Below are 21819 nucleotides of genomic sequence, written 5' to 3' on the forward strand. Positions count from 1 at the left end.
AAGAACATTTAATTGGGGCTGGCTTACAAGTTCAGAGATTCAGTCCAGAATCATCAAAGCAGGAACATGGCAACACCCAAACATGCATGGTACAGATGCACCTGAGAATTCTACATCTTCTTCCACAGGCTTCTAAGAGAAAACTGACTTTCAGGCAGCCAGGACTAGGTATTTAAAGCCCAAGCCCATAGTGACACACTTACTCCAACAAGGTCATACCTAATAGTGCCACTCCCTCGCCAAGCATATACGAATCATCACATCTACCCTTTTCTCATAGATACTTAATGGAATAAACAATTATTATATGCACACATTTTCCTTGGGAGTTAAAAATCCTAGAAGAATCTTAGCTTTTTTATTTAGAAGTTCAAGGACCATATACAAGTGACTGCACAGTTCTGAGTGGTGGTTCTACTTAGAGTATGAAGTAAGACTGAGTGAATTGAAACCCTTCTTGTCTAAATATCCTTTAATAAATGATTCCATTTCTTTGTGCCTTGACATTCTCATTTATTACATGGGTGTAGTCGATTACCTCCCTACAAAGGTTTATTGTGGAAATAAAAAATAAATTTATTGAACTTTAAAAGAATATATTGCAAATTACTGTGTAAGCATTAGCTTATTAAAGGTTAACTCTGTGAGAGAATAGATATACAGTCCAATGGGAGAGGGCATGATTAACCCACATAAGGTTCTAGGTTTGACCATCAGCACAATACTAAAAAAAAAAAAAATGTTAATTGCATTATTATTTGTGTTCTTGGTACCACCACCAACACCACCACAACAAACAAAAAACTTTTCAAACATTAATATATGCATAAGTTACATATATTGGAACTGTATAAATATTAGCACATTGACCCTATGTTTGCCAAATCCTAGCTTCAAATTTTAACTGTAGAATCAAATATGGTTGCTTTTAAAAGACCTTCCAATATTAGTGTAACATAAGTGTGCAAATATTTATAAACATATTCACATTGCAGGAAACAAGCTAAACAAATCCAGGAGCACCTGAAAGAATCACAGAATGGGAAAAATTACAGCCTCAAGGCATCTAGCACAATGATGAAGTCTGAGAGCTTGATGAAGAGCCATGTTCAACTACAAAATGTAAGCTGCATGTCTACACCTTCTCTTTGTTTCCCAGCTCAGAAAATGTAGGTACAAAATATGTCTTCCTGAAGGTTTCAGGGCTGTGAAAAATCACTATAATCATGTCAACTCTTATAAAAGAATGCATTTAATAGGTGCTAGCTTACAGTTTCAGATGTTTAGTCCATCTTTGCCATGGCAGGAAGCATGACAGTATACAGAAGACTGAGTGTTTTACATCCAGGCTGGCAGAGACTAGAAAGAGGAGCCATACTGGTCATTACTTGAATATCTGAGACCTCAAAGCCTCACCCACAATGAAGTGTTTCCTCTAACAACACCACACCTACTCCAACAGATCCCATCTCCTAATTGTGCCACAATTAAGCCATTTCCTATAGACTCAAGGGGTAATTTTTATCCAAACCACCACAAAGGGAATAAGTAAATTATGATCAGAGTTGTATGAGTTGTTTGGCACTGCAACAAGTTTTTGCTTAAATCATGTTCCACTTCTGTGTGTGTGTGTGTGTGTGTGTGTGTGAGAGAGAGAGAGAGAGAGAGAGAGAGAGAGAGAGAGAGAGAGAGAGAGAGAGAGAGAGAGAGAGAGAGAGAGAGAGAGAGTGGGCATGCCTGTGTTTTAATAACTGGCCTCTGACAGGGACAAGAGTTTTCTTGTTCTATAAACAACTTTTGATCTTTACTTTATGTCAGATATATTTCTGAGATACAATGTCATACTTCTAGAGGCTGATTCATATCCCAGTCAGATTGTGAGAAGCTAGAAGAGTAGTTAGGGTTAAAGGAGAAATGAGGAATGTGGCCACAAAGCAGTGTCTTCTAATAGCAGGACTGATGCTGTATGTGGATTATAAATCTGGAAGGCAAACATACACTTGCTTATCTCATTCTTTGCGAAGTATTTTAGCAGTGTGTGAGTTACATTGCTAAATAGTGAATTATAGAAAATGGGCCTCTATCTAACACATGTGGAGATATGCATTGTAGGGTTAATTCTCTGCCCCCATGTGAGATTATGCTTCCAGATTCTGAGGCATGAAATGAAAGAACAAAAGCTATGGTAGAAGCCGGGTGTTTGAGGATAATAGGCAATCACCCAGGACGCATGCATGCCCTTCCAAATGCCTAAATTGCAGAGAATTTGCACATCATTTGTGATTCTAAGAAATCATTACCCAAAAGTTGCCATTATGATGAACGTAACAGATGTATTTAGCTGATTTAATGTGAAATTCATAAATCTGAATTGCTTCCCAGCAAAGTTTCCTTAAACTCTTATTCATGGCAATGTGCAGGATTGTTCTTTTCAGAAACACAGAATGCCTTTGCTAATGGTTTCTGATGAGCCCAATCCCAGCACCTTCAACAACCACTATGATGATGGTTTCAGTTCCTTAGCAACTGGCCCTGTAAAGGATAAACAAAGCTGGACACCTGTGGGAGCAGAAGGAATCGATTGACATTAGTAACATAGCAGTGAATGGAAAAGGAGTCCATTATGAACTGTACTTCAATAGGTTAAACAGTGACTGGACTTTGTAATGGGAGGAAGACAGGAGTAAGACAGGGATAAGCAAGGGCTTAATCAGAGGAAAGGAAGTAAGAGTGCAAAGGGTTGGACAGTGTTAATACCAACAGGGAGCTGTGTCTTCTCACTGGCCAAGATTTGGGTCAGAAATCTGCCTTCTCACAAGGCTGGGAGAGAGATCCTCTACCTGAAGATTGCATTTTCAAAAAGAAAAAGCCTCTTTGTCCTCAAGAAAAATGTTAGCATGGGAGCTTCATATTTAAGACCATGAACCTTTTTCAGAAAATACTTTGGGAAAGGACACAAGGACCTGTCATCAGGTATAGTAGGAACAACCCTAGAAGACATTTCAGGGTTCCTCAGTTCTATTTTGAATCCAGGCAGGCACTTTAAGAAGGAAGAGTCATCAGAGAAAAGCAGAACCGATCTCCTGGACAAAGTATTTGTTCAACTCTTCTAGGGTAGATAGAGTGTCCATGGTGTGAGACTACAGTTTCTACAGACAATAGACCATAACTAATAGAAAGAAGCTCAGTGTATAACTGTTACTGTTTCCTATATGATTGCCACATGCTCATTTGAGGTAACAGTATAATTGTCCACAAGATGACCTCACTACAGCTTCTCCATCCATCCATGGTAGTACACATTCTGTTTTTTTTTTTCCGATTATTATTATCAATGATATTTAAAGCAAAAAAAAAAAAACCAAAAAACAAAAAAAGAATTAACTTGTCTTCCTTCTCTTTCCCTGACTAAGTTATGCTTCAAATTATAGAGCTGTCTATAATGTTCCCAGAATTTGAAAGACCTTTGGCACAAGAAATTTTAGGGTCTCTTCTTTTCCCTTTCCCTTTTTCTGTAGCCTACTGGACTTAAGACATTTTTCCTCTCTTTGTTCAAAGTTTTTAAATCAATTTGTGTATATTTTATTTTTAAAAATTATTTTACTTATTCACCTTCCACCCTGCTCTGTCTCCCTCCCACAGTTCCTCATCCCATTCTTCCTCCCCCTTGCCTCTGAAAGGGTGCTGTCTTTCACCAGGTCTCCTTCTTTACTGGGGCCAAAAGTCTCTTGAGAATTAAATGCATCTTTTCTTATTAATGCTTGATCAGACAGACCTCTGCTACACATGTACCGGAGTCTTGGACCAGCCCATGAATGCTCCTGGTTTGAGGCTCAGTCTCTGGGAGCTCTCTGGATCTGGGTTAGTTGTAATTACTAGTCTTCGTATGGATTGGTGTCCCTTTCATCTTCTTCAATCATTCCTCTAATTCAACCATAGGGGTCTCTGAATTCAGTCCAATGGTTTGGTGTAAACATCAGCTTCTGACTCAATCAGCTGCTGGTAGAGGCTCTCAGAGGACAGCCATGCCAGGCTCCCATCTGTAAGTATATCATATCATAATAGTGATAGGCCTTGGTGTGCCCCTCCTGTGAGATGGATCACTAAAAAACTAGGACATCATGTATTTTTCAGGCAGATGGATAGAACTAGAAATGATCATCCTGAATAAGGTAACTCAGAGCATGCATGCATGGTCTGTATTCTCTGATCAGTATATATTAGTCAAAAACTGCAAAATACCTAGGATACAACCTACAGACTGTAAGAAGTATAACAAGCAGAAATGCCCAAGTAAGGAGGCTTCAATCCCATTTAGAAGGAGGGAGGAAATAATCATGAAAGACATCAGGAAGGAGGGATCTGGTAGGAGAGAGGAAGGAGAAGAAAAAAGAGGACAGGATCAAATATGGGGATAGGGATAGGAAAGGAGCTAAGAGGATGAATGGAAATAAGCAGCCTCAGGAGGAGGGAGGTTGGGGGACCCTTTAGAAAGTAGCAGACACCTAGGAAGTGAGACACTCTCAGGACTCAACACCGGGGAAAGGGAACTCAAAGATTCCACCTCCAAATGGAGCCTCAAAAGTAGAAGGATGGTGTTACTAACCCACAGTCAAAATTCTTGATGCTGATTTGTTCCTGCCTAAAAGAACTGCAGGGACAAAAATGGAGAAGAGACTGAAGGAAAAATGGTCCAATGGCCAGACTTAGGACGTTTTTATGTTGGCCCAGGGTAATAACTGCCTCTATTTTACCATTCCCTTTGTGTTTAAGGGAATGTGTGGATGACATGTTCTTTTAATTATATCATTGTGGCACAGTTGTCCCAAAATTGAAAATGTTCTTTTCACTGCTAGGTTCTACCTCATAGGCTCCAAAAAAATGGATGAATAAAAGGGTTTAATTTAAAAATGCATCATAAATTTAATGCATGGAGTACTCTGAACAAATGAGACAAACAGGCATTTCAAATAACAATTTTTTGCCTTTTAAACACACACACACACACACACACACACACACACACACACACATATATATATACATATATATATATACAAATATGATATTTTCCATTTATTTTAAGTATATGTGGATGTGAATATGGATGTATATGTATATGCATATATCCTTCTGGCAAGAACTATTAGGAAATACTAATGTCAACAATACATTGCTAAATATAGGGGTGTAATAGAAGTAATCTGCTCAGAAAAATAACTTATAAATCATCACTGAGGAGGAAAATATATACTAAGAGAAAGTCTTTAGACTATGATAGAGCTTTGAGGTAAGAGAGGATTGGGAAGAAACAACATATTTAAAGCACATTAAACAAAACTTGTGTAAAAAGAGATACTCACTTTTACAACCAAAAGAATGTTATTAAGATGGGAAGGTTACACAGAAAGATAAAGAGAGGAATTGTTGTACAGGGCAATAAATCTGTTAAAATATTTATTACCTTAATTGTATATAGAGTATGACAGGGCTATGAAAAGTGACTCTTCTATTCTATCAAAGTGATACCCTGTGCTCATTTTCAAAGACTTAAGAGATGAGGAAGACCCCATATCTCAAGCAACAAGCTTAAAAACTAAGCCTTACTGTACTCCTGCAGCCACATAACTTCTGATTCCAAGTTAAATGGAGGAATCTCCCTTATTGTAGGAACCCTGAGAACTATAAGGCTTCACAGTCACAGCAGGTGACCATCCATCTCTTTGTGGCAACAACTTTACATGGGGAGAGATTGCAAGAAGAGTTGGGGTGCAATGACTTGTAAGTTGTGGCACATCTGTGATTTCTTTTACAGAAGAGTGATGTGGGTAGGAAGTTTGGGAAAGTCACTTCCACAAGCAAGCTAGCAAAACATTGCAAAGGCAAAAGGTTCTAAACAGAAGATAGTGTATCTCTCTTCCTTATGAAGCAAGCATGGAAACACTCTGACTATTAAGACTTAGAGGAAGAGTGGTGTTAAATTGTAGCAGGCACAGACCAGGCTTCTGAAAAACTTCCTATGTTGTGTGTGAATGCCTCCGATAACCAAAAACTCTCTTTCTTCAAATGTCAGGGGTGCTACAGGTAGCCAGAGTCTATGTTCTGGTTGAAAATGCAACCACTGAAGACCTGTGTACCTCCACCCACTGACATTACTGCCTTTTGCCTGCAAACATTTGGATATTTATCTCCAACCCCCAAATAGTAACAGGGCACCGGAATCTATCATACCCTATTTGGCTATGACATTGAACAAAGCTTTTCTTTATCTTGAAGTCCAGCTTAACTACTCTAAATTTCTTTGCAAATTGCAATGCTTAATGAGTGAATTTTCTCTGTTCAGTACCCCTTCTGTTCACTAAAAATTCATGAGAGTTTTTTACTGTAATTTAACAGAAGGTGAAACAGTTACATGAAGTCACATGGCATTCTAGACACACTTGGCTCTGGTTATATATGAGAGTAGATTATACCCACAGTGTTAGACACAGCCATCTTTCACTTCAATTCATAAGTAAACTATCTGTGAATTAAAGATCAACTGTTTCCTGACCTCCAGAGCCATCCAGAAAATAATGTGAAACTTCTCAATAAAGATTAGAGATCATATAGGAAAGTAATTAAAAGGGAGGATATCTGTTGTCACATAAGAGGTAGAAAGCATATTTATAACCAGAAAGAAGGGTAAGAAATTATGTAGCCACAATAAAGACAGGTTTATGGGTTAGTGTATCATTTGATGAAAATTACTGGGAAAGCAGAGTTCTTTCTTGGGGGCCCTTGTCTTATTAATGCAAGAATTTCAATGCAGACCTAAAAGGTAACTTAAGTATAATTTTATTAAAGTTTTAAATAAAACTATGCAGCAGGCAAACTGTAAGTCTCCATAGCTGCCTAGAGGACACAGAGGGAAGAGGAAAAGGGAAAGAAATTTTAAAAGAAATTTTAAAATTAGGCCTTAATTTTAAGTTGGCCCCATGATGGACAAACAACCTTTATGGCAACAAAACAAAACTTTGGGAAAAGAATGAACTCTAAAGTATTAGAAAATGTGTGCTTAGAATAGAGATGAAAACACACACACACACACACACACACACACACACACGTGCTCACACACACAAATAGAGAGACAAAGAGACAGACAGGCAAAGGAAAAGCTTATTTCTGAAGTAATTCTAAAATGGGGGCTCCCCTACAAAAAGAAGTGGCATGGCTGTTAATTGATTGAGGTACAGCATGGCAAAATAGAAGGAAAAACACATAACCCCGTTAAAGGGATAATTATTCCATATCGCTTTAGCATGGCTTCAAGTAGCAGTGCCTTCATGAGAACTGGTTTCTTTTTCAAGTGATTAACCTGTACAACTGGAATGCTATGTCTCTTCCTATCCAGAGATTACCCTTTTTTCATTAGAAGGAAATGTTTCTATTACTGGACCTCAAATGCTAGCATGAAAATTAAATATATATTAAAAATATTATAAAGTATGAATAAAAAATTTAATACATATCCCATCCTTTGGGTTCTGCTAATTAAAATCAAACACTACCATTGCCCAAATAGCCTTTTGAGTTTGGTGTAAAATGGGGAACTCGCTTTACCAGCAGAGCTTTTCTTCTCTGATCTCATCTATGGAGCTCAGAAACACCCATACCTCCTACTTGCAGAATGCCACAGAGCCTTGGTGAGATTATAGTTTCTTCTACCTTTCTCCCAATAAAAAGCTGCTTACTAAATACCTGAGATACGTAGAATGTCTACCCATGCTACTGAAGCCACTCAGTACCTTAGCCTTCAGTACATTGTCTACCCTGGATACTTCTTCCTCCTTTCCCCAAATTATATAACTTTTGATTCATCCTGAATGAAGTTTGTCTGTCTCCCTGAATCTGAACATAGTCATTTCCATTTGTACTCATAGGCCCCTAAAGCTCTGCTCATTGACTCTTCTCTCTTTGTCCTCAATGTGTCCTCATGTGTCAATGGCCAACAACTCCAGAGAGACTGGAAAACCACATTTAATAATTGGTAGGAGTGTATTTATTAAGAAAACAAACTTATCGTGTGTGTGTGTGTGTGTGTGTGTGTGTGTGTGTGTGTGTGTGTGTGTATTCATGAGTTAATACCTAATGTTGGTGTCCTCAAAATGTTCACAGACTAGTATAACAGGTATGCATTATATTTTGACAAGAAGAGGAAAGAAGAATAGAAATGAACAGGTTTAAGTTGAATCAGCCTTTAGTCAAGTGATTTTGGAATGTAGCAGTTGGATAATATGACCAAAGTTCAACATAGAAAGCTTCAGTTGACCCAATGTATCATGGAGTCTACTCTTAATCATGTCCCAGGAAGAGTAGGTCCTGTATCATGAGGAAATAATCTTTGATAGTTATGTCTTCTGTAACATTACAGCGGTAGGGAAGGGAGAGTGAAGGGTAATTTACAGGAGCTAATTCCTCTTATGGTAGATGAGTGGGGCTTGGCTAATTGGTGATCTGTAAACCTGATATTTGCTGAGATACTTTCAACCTCTGGGCAATACAATGGACTTAGATGTATTTTCACCACACTCACCTCTTTGTGTAGGATCTGGTTACTCAGACAATAGGTAAGAACGTCTTATTCGATAATATACCGACTTAAAAATATAAAAAAAGGATTCTGAATGATTTAAAAGAGGGGGCTAAAATATGTTCCATAGCAGGATTGTTTGAGTTAAGTCGAGAGAATATGTTGAAGAAATTGGATTTTTTTTTTTTTGTAGTGTTGAGACAGGAGTCATCTCTTTAAAACACTGATTTCTTTTGAGTAGTTCTTTAAACCTAAATCATTGGTCAACATATCAAGTACTAACTTATTGATTCACATATTCATCTTTACCGTCACATGCATATTGAATAATTATCAAATATTAGGTGAACAGCTGATAAGTTGTCATAATAATTCAAAATTCCCACAATGAATGAGATGTTCCTGAGCTCAGGGCATTCACTTATTGCAGCAGGCAACATCTACTCAGCAAATAACCTCAGATGTGGAATGTACAGTGCACTGATTCATAGACAGTGGAGAGGGGTATTGTGTGAGAATCTAGCAAGCAGGATAGGTCATCACAGCTTAGAAGAAAACAACCTTCTGCAAGACAGGGCTGTAGCTTGTATTCAGCACCCCAACTGAAGGAGGACCTGGCTGAGGAGGGAGATTCAAAGGGAGTTTGCTGTCCCTTGTGCCTACAAGAATGTTGGACTTATGTGTTGCTTTAGTGGGACTCTGAGAAAGTTAAGAGTTCTTGCTATTAATGTACATAAGGACAAACATTTGCAAAGCAACCTTGGGTGAGTTGCTTTTAATTACTTGCACTTAAAAAAATCACTCTTGAAAATATGGCATTAACCTTTGAGTTTTCTGTCTTCCATCCCTTCATTTATGCTGGTAATAAAGAAGTTTTGACACATCCATACATGAGCCAGGAACAGTGTAGAAAGACATACATTAAAAACTGTTTTCAAAATCCTTCCTCCTGCTTTCATGGCCTAGGGTTCCAAAACAGGTGTTTATCAGCTCTGACAACATTGCTTTCCAACAGAAGGCTGGCTTTCATTTAACCTCCTGTTTCCCACTGCGTGCATGTGCCAGGCCTGAGAACACCAATGTCATTGCTCTACCGTCTACACCAGCCTGCTTAATTTGACAGGCCTATTGATTCCAAAACACCACCAGCAGTTTGTTAGGAGCAAGGCAGCAAGGGGGCAGACAGCAGCGGATGGTTTCCAATGCCAATACCCACAGGGAGCACTTCACACAGGAGGGTCATTAGGGTGAGGGCTTCCCCGCAAGGATCTACATTGTGTTGAACAATAAATAAGTCAGGTTTATGCTGAAATGCAGTGAGTGGGTGGTTGAATCTCCTAATTCACTAATAAAGGGTATTGATTGTCGTCTACAAAATGAGTTCATAATAAATCTTAAACACAAAACCATCAGAATCTGAGGCAAAAAAAATTATAGAGTCTACTGCTAAACTTTTGGCATCCTAGAGAATACTCACAGCGAGGTCCAGACAGGCTGTTGACCAGAAAACTCACATATCACTTGAGGTCATATATAATATTGACCTTAATATGCAGGTCTTAGCTTCTCTCACAAGCATTAGAAGAAAGTACAATAAATGCTGTTAGTGGAGGTGAACCACAAATAGAGAAAGGTTCCATTCCAGGCAGTTAAGATGACTTAAAAGAGGAAGGCTTGATACAAATGAACTGTTGGCAGACAGTCGTATCAATTTTAGGAGTCCTCAGATAAGATACCTAGAAAGCTAAGTAGAGACTGAATTCTGTCTCTAATCTCTAGGTTCTCTGTGTATGTTCATAGTGATTTTTGTTCTTTTACATCTAAGGTATGCTATCAACAAAGAATAGATTTTCATCTAGAGAAAAATTATGGTATTACATATAGAATGTTAATATATTCTGTAGTTGGTGTTTTATAATAGAAAATAATAATTTAGCAGTGCACACTGATATTGCACAGTTGTAAAAATTTTAGTCAATGTTGATAAATTAATAAATTATATTAATAACTGATATCACACCTCACTGAAATATAAGATTCTTACCTTACCATTTATTAAATTTTTATTTATTGTTTTTACTTTTGTAGATTCACCTAGGAATAGTCCTGTTTCTCTAGTTGTCATACATCTTTAGTTTCCTCTTAGTCCTGTCATATTATAAGCATGAGAATGTCTCTCTAGATCTGGGTACTTCTGAGTCATACTAGTCATAGTTTTTTGTTGGATTCTCCTTTGTTTGATGTTTTCTTGTAATGGTGCTGTAGTTGCTGTCTACGCAGAACAAGCATCATTTTTTTTTTATCACATCAGGAATGCCACTGTCTGGATGATGAATCAGTATCAATGTTACAGTACTCTATATCTGACATACCTTTCAAGTTATCTTTCTATTCAAATACTTGTTTCTTCTCATACACTGCTCAGAGTACTCTTTGGGAAGAAGTGGTCATATGTAGCTTACATACAGAGAATAAGAAGGAACATTTTTCCTGATTATATAAAACTTGCATGAGTGATTTGATTTTTTCTGGCCAAGGGTTAGTTTCTTCTCCTCTTTATATTTATTTATATTATAATCACTTTGCCAACCTATAAATATGTCTTTTATACTTGAGTTTATAATGCAAAGAGTTAAATGTTATAACCAGATAATTGTAGGGAATTTTCTGTGCTCCAAAATTCAATAAGCTCAGTCTGGCCCCTTATTCAATATGCTAATTAAAAAGATGGGTGACAGAGAAGAGTAATTAGAGGTGGCTTATTCAATGTAGCTCTATTGGAAAAATAAAGTGAATAGATGAATGAAGCTAGTTATCACACATCAGCTGTGGAGGTGCAGATATGAGATAAACCTAAATATTAAGAAGAAATAGGGCAAGATCATGCATAAACAGTCAGGTTCTAGTCTAGACTTTTCAGTTCTGTCAGATTGCTGTGTGGTCCTGCCAGGTGATCCAGAGAAGTCTTAATGCTGTTGTGATTGTCAGAGCTTGAGAAGATTGTCTGTAGTTCAGGGAACAGCCTCATCCTCATGGATGAAGACCCACTTATGTAAGAGAAGGTGTCTGTCTCTCACATTCTCCTATTTGTGGTGTCCAAGCTGACTGTAGCATTTAGACAGTGGTGATATATACCTGTGCCTTTAGACTTCATGAAGTAAGTTAGGTAACCATTTCCCTGTAGTCACAACGTGCATACAAAGGCAGCTTATACAAAAATAAAGAAAATGGGCATAAAATGAAGACCTACTTGCCAAAGGTTTTATTCATGACTTTATTTACCTTGGAAGATCAAGGGAGAAATTGGAGTTTTTGTTTGATTGTCTGTTTTTTTTTTATGGCTATTTCAGTACGACTTTATTTTGTGATCAGGTTATTCTGCCTTTCTTCACTGAGAGTTCAGTTGCCCATGTCATTTGGAGAGTAAGTATCAACTGATCAGCTTTGAAGTGTCTGTGTTGAATGCTACAGGATATTTCAAGTTTATTCTCTAGAAAATTTGGCCAAGTCATTGAATGAAATTTTTATCATAGTAATAATATCTCTTTCATTATATATGCTGTTAAAATCAAATTCTGTAAGCTAAGAGTATTTTTTGGCAATGAAATAGCTTTGTGTATAGGCCCTCTTGACAAACAGACCACAGACCAACACACAGCTATTATTTTTTAATGTAACTATCTGTACCTATACTTAGCTAAACATTAGTTGCAATTGATGTCTTTCTTAGAATCTATCAATCACTGCCCTTCATCTAGGCCCCACCCACTGTACTAGGAAAAGCACCTTGTTTCAGTACTCCCCTCCCATGTACTTAATTTCTCTTCCACAGAAACACATCAGTAAAATAAGGAGTTAACACTGTACCAGTGCTGTGATATCTACACAGTGCTTATGTGAAGCTCTCATCTTAACTTTTAGGACTCATTTATTTTCAAAATTGCTTATGATAATATTTCTACACCATCTCTAACACATAAAGATATAGGTTGACATACTTGTAAGACAGACCTATTTCTTTTATTAGAGTCAGCATTGCTTCATGAGACCTTTAGACAATTAAATGCTATTAATGATTTTTATATAGCTCTCTATTTCTTAAAACTATTATTGTTACATATTTTCTTGTTTCATTTTGATGGTGTTTATGTTTGAAGAAGTTGGATATTTTCATTATTATGACATTTGAAGACATTGAATTGCTCAGTGACTTTCTCTATGTTTGTCCTATGCTCAGCAGTGCAGAAAGAATAGTTTCTCTTTTATCTTTGTTAATAACATATGGCATAGCTAAAGACATACATGTGTGTTTCTTTTCATAATGCCAGAGTTTGTTGAATAATATTAAATCCTAAGGTGATATAATAGATATTAGCAGCAGTTTGCCAAATATGGCCCTCGTGGTGGTTTGAGTAATAATGGTATACATTGGCTCATACATTTGGGTACTTAGTGACCAGGGAGTTGTACTATATGAAAAGATTAGAGGAATTTTGAGGTATGACCTTGGAGTAGGTCAAGCCTTGTTGAAGGAAGTGTGGCACTGAGGATAGGCTTTGAGGTTTCAGAAGGTAAAGCCAGTCCCAAGTTCAGTCTCTCTGTGTATCTGGATCAGGATGTAGCACTCTCAGCTGCTGCTCCACCACCCACCCACATGTCTCCATTCTTCCTGCTATAATAAAAATGACAAAAGTTTTGAAACGTTATGGAAGCCCTCAATTAAATACTTTCTTTTACAAGAGTTGACTTGGTCATGGTGTCTCTTTAAAGCAATAGAAGAATGACTAAGAAACCCTCTTTTCCTTCAAAATCATGGCTAGACAAATACAGATTTTATATTCCAATATTAAATTTAATATATTAATTAGGGTTTCCATTGCTGTGATAGAACATCATGAGTATATCACTGTCAATTATGAAAGGCAATCAGGACATGAACTTAAACAGTGTGGAAACAAACAGAGAGGTACTGATGCAGAAGCCATGAGGAAACTTACTTGAAAACAAGCTTACTGGCTTGTTCCTCATGGTTTCTCAGCCTGCTTATTTATATGATTTAAAAGCAGCATCCCAGCAATGGCCCGGTCCACCCTGTGCTAAGTTCTACCACATCAATCAATACTCAAGCAATGTACTACAGACTTGCCCAACAGGCCAAACTTTTGGAGGAATTTTCTTAATTGAGGTTTTCTCTTTCCAGATAACTCTAGCTCATGTCAAATCAACATAAAACTAGCCAGTTCACCAGCCTTCTTTACATGCTGTCTTCTTCTTCCAATACAAAAGTAGGCTTTTGGCTTTTAAAGCAAAACAGAAAGCAAATTTACTATAGTTTCATGAATAACAACTTACCCACTAACTGTTCTTGAATACTCTGCTTTTCCTTCTGACTCAAGACTACCTGTGTTTCTTGATCACATAATGAAAGCTGTCAGTATGCCTAGATTCCTCTGGGGATTTTTTTGTGTGCTATTAGTTGCACTGTGTATTTTGAAAGCAAATTTTAAGTAGAAAATCTTTACAAATGTTCATTGCTTGTTCAGTTGTTTTAGTTTATATGAAATATACATTTTTAAAAATAATATTGTGTAGAAATACCAAAATGTATTTTACTTGATATTATTACTATCATACATGCCTACCCCTATAATTATAAAGTACTGTCTTTCTCCATCTTGCATGTTATTATTTTATTTCTTGATTTGTTTTTGAAATTCCATCTTGCCAAGCAGTTTAAGATGACCTAAAACTCACCAGACTCCTGCCTCAACTTCCCACGGACTGTGTGTATTGCTGTGTTGTGAATTTTCCTTTTAATGTTTAAATCTAGCAGTTTTATTTATCTCATCATGAGGGTTTTACACTCATCAGGACTGTTTCCCTATTCAACTTTCTTTGCTTTCTTGCTGGGCACCTGCTTCAATAGGTTCTGTTGCATCAATAATATTTTTTTTTTCAATTTTCTCTTTCTGGTTTTAGTACATTTTCTTTTATCCCGATTATAGTACATATGTACCCATCAGGGTCAAACTTAGTCAGCATTCATCCCTCCTGACTCTCAGCAAGCAGAGAAAATTTATTTTTACCTCGTGTTCTAGGACTGAGGGATAGTGCAGCACAAGTGTGAGTGAGTTCCCAGGGTCAGTCCACAGAATCAAAGCAGAGAAAATAAATTCATTTTTTTTTTAACTTTTTCATTCTTTTTACTTCTTGACCTTTAGTTTTACATGCAGTCTAAGACTAAGATTTTTCTGTGGAGTTTGGGGAATGGAGGAATTTCTATACCATTCCAAGATTTACTTTTGGATTCATTTTGTTTTCTATTTGTGATCATTATATTTTTCAAATTCTTGCTCCCAAGGTATTCTTGGAATGTATGAAAATATAAGACTCTAAGCATCTGCTACCAATTAACTAGAGATGGGTTCTTCGGTAAAAATATGTGTTCTCTTTTCTTAATATCTATTTATGAGAGAGGGAGGGGATGAGATATACACAGTTTTCTATCATTCTTCTGGTACATTTCAGTGCCTAGATCTTATCTGGTCAGCTCCCTCTCATAATGAACCCGCAGCTCACAGCTTTGCATGCGATTTCCTACAGTATTCAAGGGCGGATAGGCACCCCGTGACTGCGCTAGAGAAAATAGTGGAGTCGAGTTTTGCAGCTCCCCAGTCGTTCCCAGAGGTTCCTTCTCCTGACCGAGGAAACCAGCCTATCAAGCATCACAGGTATGGGTGGCTGATCGTGATCGGAGTGCGTGAGTTCACATTAGAAATATAAACACATTGCCAGAGAATGCCAACTGGACTCAGAGTCTACTAGAAGTGACTGTTCTTACCTCCATAACTAGAGATGTCATTGGAGGCACAACGAGGAACCAAACTCTCCAGCCTCCATCAGTGCATCATTCACCCTTCAGAAAAAAAAAAAAAAGCAACTGTTTCGGTGCACTGGAGGTGCAGTCACAGCACAGTTACCGAAGAGACTGGACTTTGATACACTATTAAAAGTGTGATTTTTTTTTCCTAGCCTGCCTGACCACTGGTTGCACAGCTAACATTTAATTCTCCTCCAGTCAGTTAATGTGACATGCACTAAGTACACCAAACACATCTCAAAATGTTTCAGAGGCAAATACCAGAGAGAATTCTCTTTGAGGCTGTAAGATATATGTTATCAGAGAGGTGGCACATTTGCATGTGTTTGGGGGGTTGTTGACTAGCTGGTCACAGAAAGTATTTCTTTGGAAGCAAAGGGCAACTACAAGGTCATTTGATGTGCCACAGGAAACTCTTAATGCTGGGCACGTTCTCTGGCATTTTATCATCCACACTGTGCTTTATACATGAGAAATCTCTTTTAAAAATCAGTTGTATGCAGTTCAAAAAAAATGAATTTAGAACTAATTCTACAGCAGACAGTATGTGTGTATATTAAAGTTAATACCTCTAATCTGTAAAGATTGCTCAAAACCTAACATTCTATTTCTTGGTGATTTTTATATATTTAAAGCTACATATCAATCTATCTATACATGAATTTAATCTTAAAAAATTATATATATATATATATATATATATATATATATATATATATGTTTAATCTTTTAAAATCACAACACACACAGGGGTTAAAGCTTTTTTAAAGTTGCATCAATTGTTGCTAACAATAGAATATTACTAACAAAAAATGTAACTGATATGTTTTCTTTTCTCTTCAATACCTTGTGCTCTAGCAAGACAGAAACGTGCAATAAGAGAGCTGATCTCCTTTCCTCTCCCAAAGACTCTACCTTACTGGTTGTACTTGCTATGGAATTTTCAGTTATTCTGACATTGAGCCACACTATACCTCAAAAACCAACAGTGATGTTTATTTTCATACCTTTGCAGTAGATAGATTTTAGGGTAGGATTCGACAAAGAAAATAGTTTCAGAATCTTCAGCTTATGAAGGAAATAGTTTGGTGTCTGGGTAGATGCATTAGTTACAATTGCGAAGTCTGTGGTATGTTACAGAATCCCTGTGAAAACAGCCTTTTACTTCACTTGGCCTATGGAATTTCCATTTATCACAAAAGTAAAGTCCAAAAATGCTAGTCTTTTAAAAGTTTTTCCAACCAGTATTTTTCCCAGTTTATTCTGAAATATGTTATTGTAGTTATCTACTCTGTCATTTAAAATGTATACTATTATTATGTAGCAGATTATGGCAAAATATTTTGAATTTGTAATTTTTAAGTGGTGGCTTCTGCCATTTTGAAACAACAGCAATACTGTGCGCAGGTTTCTTTCTTTCTTTTTTTTTTTTCCACAATCTCCCACACTTAACTTTAATCTTGGTTTATGGAACTTCAAGATTAATAGATGTCATCTTTAAAGGGTCTTCAATATTATTTTATTGTTTTTTTTTTTTTATTCAATGGCACTGCAGTATCAGAAAGCTATGTGCTGATAGATTGGCAAGGGTTGATGTATAAAGTTCTTTTAGAACTTGAAATTACAGTTTAATACATCATGGCTTTTGTTTTTTAAAACATGCAATAGACTAAACAGGTTCATGATTGATAACCTGTTTACTTATTTATATTTCTTTCCACCTGCTTCACAATTTCCTGAATGCCCCTGGGTTAGAAGGCTTGACTTGTTGATTGATCAATAGGTCTAAAACTGCTTTTGAAGATGGGCCACTACTTCACACTGGTGAACCTTGTTTTGACAGTTCAGCAAGCTGTGAATAATTAATTTCTTGTTGTGCACTGAAAATATGACTCCCTTGAATACCTTAATATGAAACAAAGCTGTTAATACAAAACCATTATTTCTAGTGTTTAGTGGAAAAACTACTTGTTGAAAGAACTCTACTGAGACATTCCATTATTGTTGCATTATATTTTGGCAATCTAACTTGTGTACAATGGTGTCAATATAGGCTATCAACATTGAAAGATGCCCAGTACATCCAGTAATAGAAAGGAGGATTTGCACTGCCACTTATGGTGCAACAGTTCATAGAACATATGGTGTTGTGTACCTCACGTGTTCACATTTACACAGGAGATTTAGTGCATTTGAATGTTTCCATCTCTTGTGTAATGTACAAAAATTCTTGAGGAGAGTGACACTGACTTCTTGCTTTGGTCACTTCCCTCCCCTACCAACACTCAAGTCACTTTTTATGAAAACCCTTATGCATCAGTTGAGATACAGACTCCCCTGTCCTCTGGTTCTGGCAGTTAGAGTGAGGTGCTGGTGAAGCATGAGAGGGACGAAAGGGTTAGCACAAGGTGGCCATTGTCATTTCAGTCCCTGCCTCACTCTGTCCTACTCTGATCTTCTGGAGCTACAAAGCCTGATACCTGACTTGGTCCTTTCAACACTGTCTCTATTTTGAGAAACATCTCCTCTCCCTTAGAGTGATGGCTTCCTCTTGTTAGTGGCCTGAAGTGCACCAATGTCTTGTGCAGCTTCACTTTATTTCCTCCCACCTAATGACCACTGACCACGCCACTTCTAATCTTCTCAATTGGTCCAACTTAAAGTGGGTTTTATTTTCTCCAGGGCTCTAACACAACTGTCATCATGCTTTTGGTAGCAGAGCGATATGAGCAGTTTACTCTAGTGCCAAAGTCCTTAAAGCCTAGATTCTATTTCCTAAGGTTAGACAGACATGGAAAGAAAAGAAAGTCACTGTTAGAGAGCTCCCCCATGACATTAGCTTAGAGATTTAATATGATGACCACCTTGTTAAGTGTTTTGAGAACTCTATAGCAGATACATAGCTAAATAAAATAATATATTATTTAGTTTCTGAGTAAAATAGAAAAGTTAGTGTCTACCTGCAAACTTAGCATAGCTGAAAAATGATGTTAGCATTCAAGTCACATTTTCTCAAACTCTCAATTAAAATATTTGCAAATATTTGCTGTAGGCATAGTGCATGCCTTTAATATCAGCATTCATGAGGTAGACAGAGATAGATCTCTGTGAATTCAGGCCAGCCTGGTCTATAAAACAACTTTCAGATTAGCCAGACTAACAGAGTAATTCTGTATCTCACAAATTTACTAGATATATTTTATACTTATAATATTAGAATAATAGGAATATTGATGAAAACAGTGACAAATCCTAAATAGTACAAGAATCAGGTCAATATTGCATTCAGAGGCTGTCCCCTATGGGTGTACTATTGCAGCCTGAGTATTTTCATCTTGGCCTATATAATTGCAGTGGTATTTTTAGACAGTAAAAGTGAAGCATCAAGTTTTAACTCACTATATGCTCATGGAAAAAAACATTTGGACAAGATACGCTGACATTTCAAGTAGTACTTAGATTTGAACACAAGAAACTCAGTAATGTGGGGAAGGGACTTGATAAGGAATATTCCAGTAAACTTGGTGATTTATCTTCACAGAAATTAGTTCCTTTAAAATAGTATGTGCATAGGGGCTTACTTTGTTAAGGCATGGGAAAAAGGTCATTTATACCTTTTGCCATTGATGGTCTTGACAAATATTCAGTCATTCGAGTTGTTTGGATACCTACACCCAATAAAATTGAGCCATGTACTTTTGAAAAGCAAACTCAAATGCAAAACTAGTTTCTTGAGACTGATGAAAATCTGGGACAGTAAACTGAGAATTTAACATGTATGTGAAAGAAAGAATGCCAATTAAAGTATGGTCTATTTATCCTATCACTAAGAAGTGGAAATTTCCCCCATAAATCCCCTCTGGGCTTCCTACATTCAGTTCTCATCACTGCCTAATGAGGGCATTTTTATGCCAATTAAAAGGACAGCTACTGTGGCTTGGGAAATCAGGATGGGGTGAGGATAGTTGGGATCATGTGACTTTCTTAAGCCTACTTCTGTGTTAGCTAGAAGGCCAGGAACACAAGGAATTGTCTCTCAGCACCTCCAACAACAGATGAATTAAGCAACTTCTAGTTTTATCTGAGTACACATTTGACACTGACAGCCTAAAACTTTAGAGATATGTGGTATTAATTGAATGTCTGAGACATTTTAGCACTTCATAGAAGTTATTATGATCTCTTCGGTTTGTTGGTTTTATTGTGCTTTCCCGATCCAGTAGAAGTATTTCTTCTTGCTGCAGCCCAGGACAAAGAAGTGGGATGTTGCATAGGAATACATTCAGAAGAACGCCCCCCTCACCCCGAAGTCGAATGGGTGGTATCGTAGGACCAGCATATCAACAACTTGAAGAATCAAGAATTCCAGACCAGGATACAATACCTTGCCAAGGGTAGGTCTCACAGCAAGAGACTTAAATGGGAGACAATTAGAAGTCTGATACTAAGTTTTTATGTTTCTAAAAAAAGAAGACAAAGCTTTCTGGAAAGCTTGGAAGAACTGAAGTATCCTTTCATCAAGAAGTGAGAATTTTAAACTACCTGATCAGTAGTATGGAAACAGTCATTAAAAATAACCTTCACCTTAAATGAGGTATCAATTTCTATCCAGTATTCCCAAATCCGGGGATTAGATAAATATTAAAAGAAGAAAACAATAGAGGAATTTACAGAAGTCAGATGTTTTAATTATTAATGGTGTGGAGGTATGAGGTATGTATGTAACAAGGATTTTGGTCACCATGGCTCTTGTATACAGTACAAAAGCACTGCGTCCTCTAGGAGGCACAAACACTGGTAGAGCTCAGGGCATAGAGAGTGGTTTACAAGATGGATCTAGTTACAGCTATGCTCTTGGTGTAAGCCACCCAAGCACACATGGGATAACTTAGAATTAAAGTTTGATATCTGTCCCTTACAACTTGTGTCAACTTCAGAAAACTTGGTCATTGGATGTAAGTTTCATGTGACCAAAGGCTACTCGTCAGATCAAAAAGAAAGTATTAATAAACTTTCTTTTTTTTTTAACCATGATATAATAACCTTTAATGAATGAATATTAAAGAAGAAACAAATGAATAGAAATGAAATTATAACTAATGAATCAAAAATACACATTTCTACATATGACCAAAATTATTATAGGTTTACTAATTCAACTTTCTTTTTTGTTTTGTTTTCTTTTTTTCTTGAACGTCACACAGTCTGTGAGTTGTTTCTGGGGCAGTGCGAGGCTCTGGGGTTAGCATCCCACTATCAGTGACTGCATATTATGTCTGTTCTTTTGTGACAGGGTTATCTCACTCAGGATGATATTCTCTAGATGCAGCCATTTTCTTAAGAATTTCGTTAAGTCATTGTTTCTGGTGGCTGAGTAGTATTTCATTGTGTAAATGTACCTCAATTTTTGTATCCATTCATATACTGAAGGACATCTGGGTTCTTTCCAGCTTCTGGCTATTATAAATAGAGCTGCTATGAACATTATGGTGCATGTATCTTTGTTGTATATTAAAGTGTTTCTGGGGTATATGCCCAGAAGTGGAATAGCTGGGTCTTCATGTAGTACTATGTCCAATTTTCTGAGGTATCGCCAGACTGATTTCCAGAGTGGTTGTATCAGTTTACAACCCCACCAACAGTGGAGAAGTGTTCCTCTTTCTCCACAACCTTGCCAGCATCTGCTGTCATCTGAGTTTTGGATCTTGGCCAATCTGACTGGTGTGAAGTGGAATTTCAGGGTTGTTTTGATTTGCATTTCCCTGATGGCTAAGGATGTCGAGCACTTCCTCAGATGTCTCTCAGCCATTCAATATTGCTCAATTGAGAACGTTTTGTTTAGCTCTGTACCCCATTTTTAATAGGGTTGTTTGATTCAGTTGTGTCTAGCTTTTTGAGTTCTTTGTATACCTTGGATATTAGGCCTCTATCTGATGTGGAGTTGGTAAAGATCTTTTCCCAATATGTTGGCTACCCTTGTGTTTTCTTAACAATGTCTTTAGTCTTACAGAAACTTTGCAATCTCATGAAGTCCCATTTGTTAATCTTTGACCTTAGAGCTTGAGCCATTGGTGTTTTGTTCAGAAAATTTTCTCCTGTGCCTATGTGTTCTAAGGTTTTTCCTACTTTCTCATCTAATAGTTTCAGTGTATCTGGTTTAATGTGGAGATCTTCGATCCACTTACACTCGAGCTTTGTACAAGGAGATAAGAAAGGGTCTATTTTCATTCTTTTGCATGCTCAGTGCCAGTTGGTCCAGCACCATTTGTTAAATAGACTGTCCTTTTTCCATTGAATGTTTACGGCTCCTTTGTCAAAAATCAGGTGACCACATACTTGAAGGCTCATTTCTGGATCTTCTATT

General features: G+C 37.1%; 1 protein-coding gene across 7 annotated transcripts in view; it reads left to right on the plus strand.

The window, feature by feature from the left end:
- NRG3 (neuregulin 3) overlaps positions 1–21819 on the plus strand; it is a gene marked incomplete at both ends in the record, with an annotated part of 1026196 nt that overhangs the window by 998103 nt on the left and 6274 nt on the right. For 3 of the 7 annotated variants that reach the window (XM_080926970.1, XM_080926974.1, XM_080926976.1), the window contains 3 exons: positions 996–1122; positions 15179–15306; positions 19679–19849. In XM_080926970.1, coding sequence (XP_080783096.1) covers positions 996–1122; positions 15179–15306; positions 19679–19849 — 426 coding nt within the window. Of the gene's footprint in view, positions 1–995; positions 1123–15178; positions 15307–19675; positions 19850–21819 lie in introns of all 7 variants that reach the window. The other 4 variants (XM_080926973.1, XM_080926975.1, XM_080926971.1 and 1 more) reach the window with 2 other exon arrangements.

This window comes from Micromys minutus (assembly GCF_963924665.1).
Source record: "Micromys minutus genome assembly, chromosome: 12".
NCBI classification, from domain to species: Eukaryota; Metazoa; Chordata; class Mammalia; order Rodentia; family Muridae; genus Micromys; species Micromys minutus.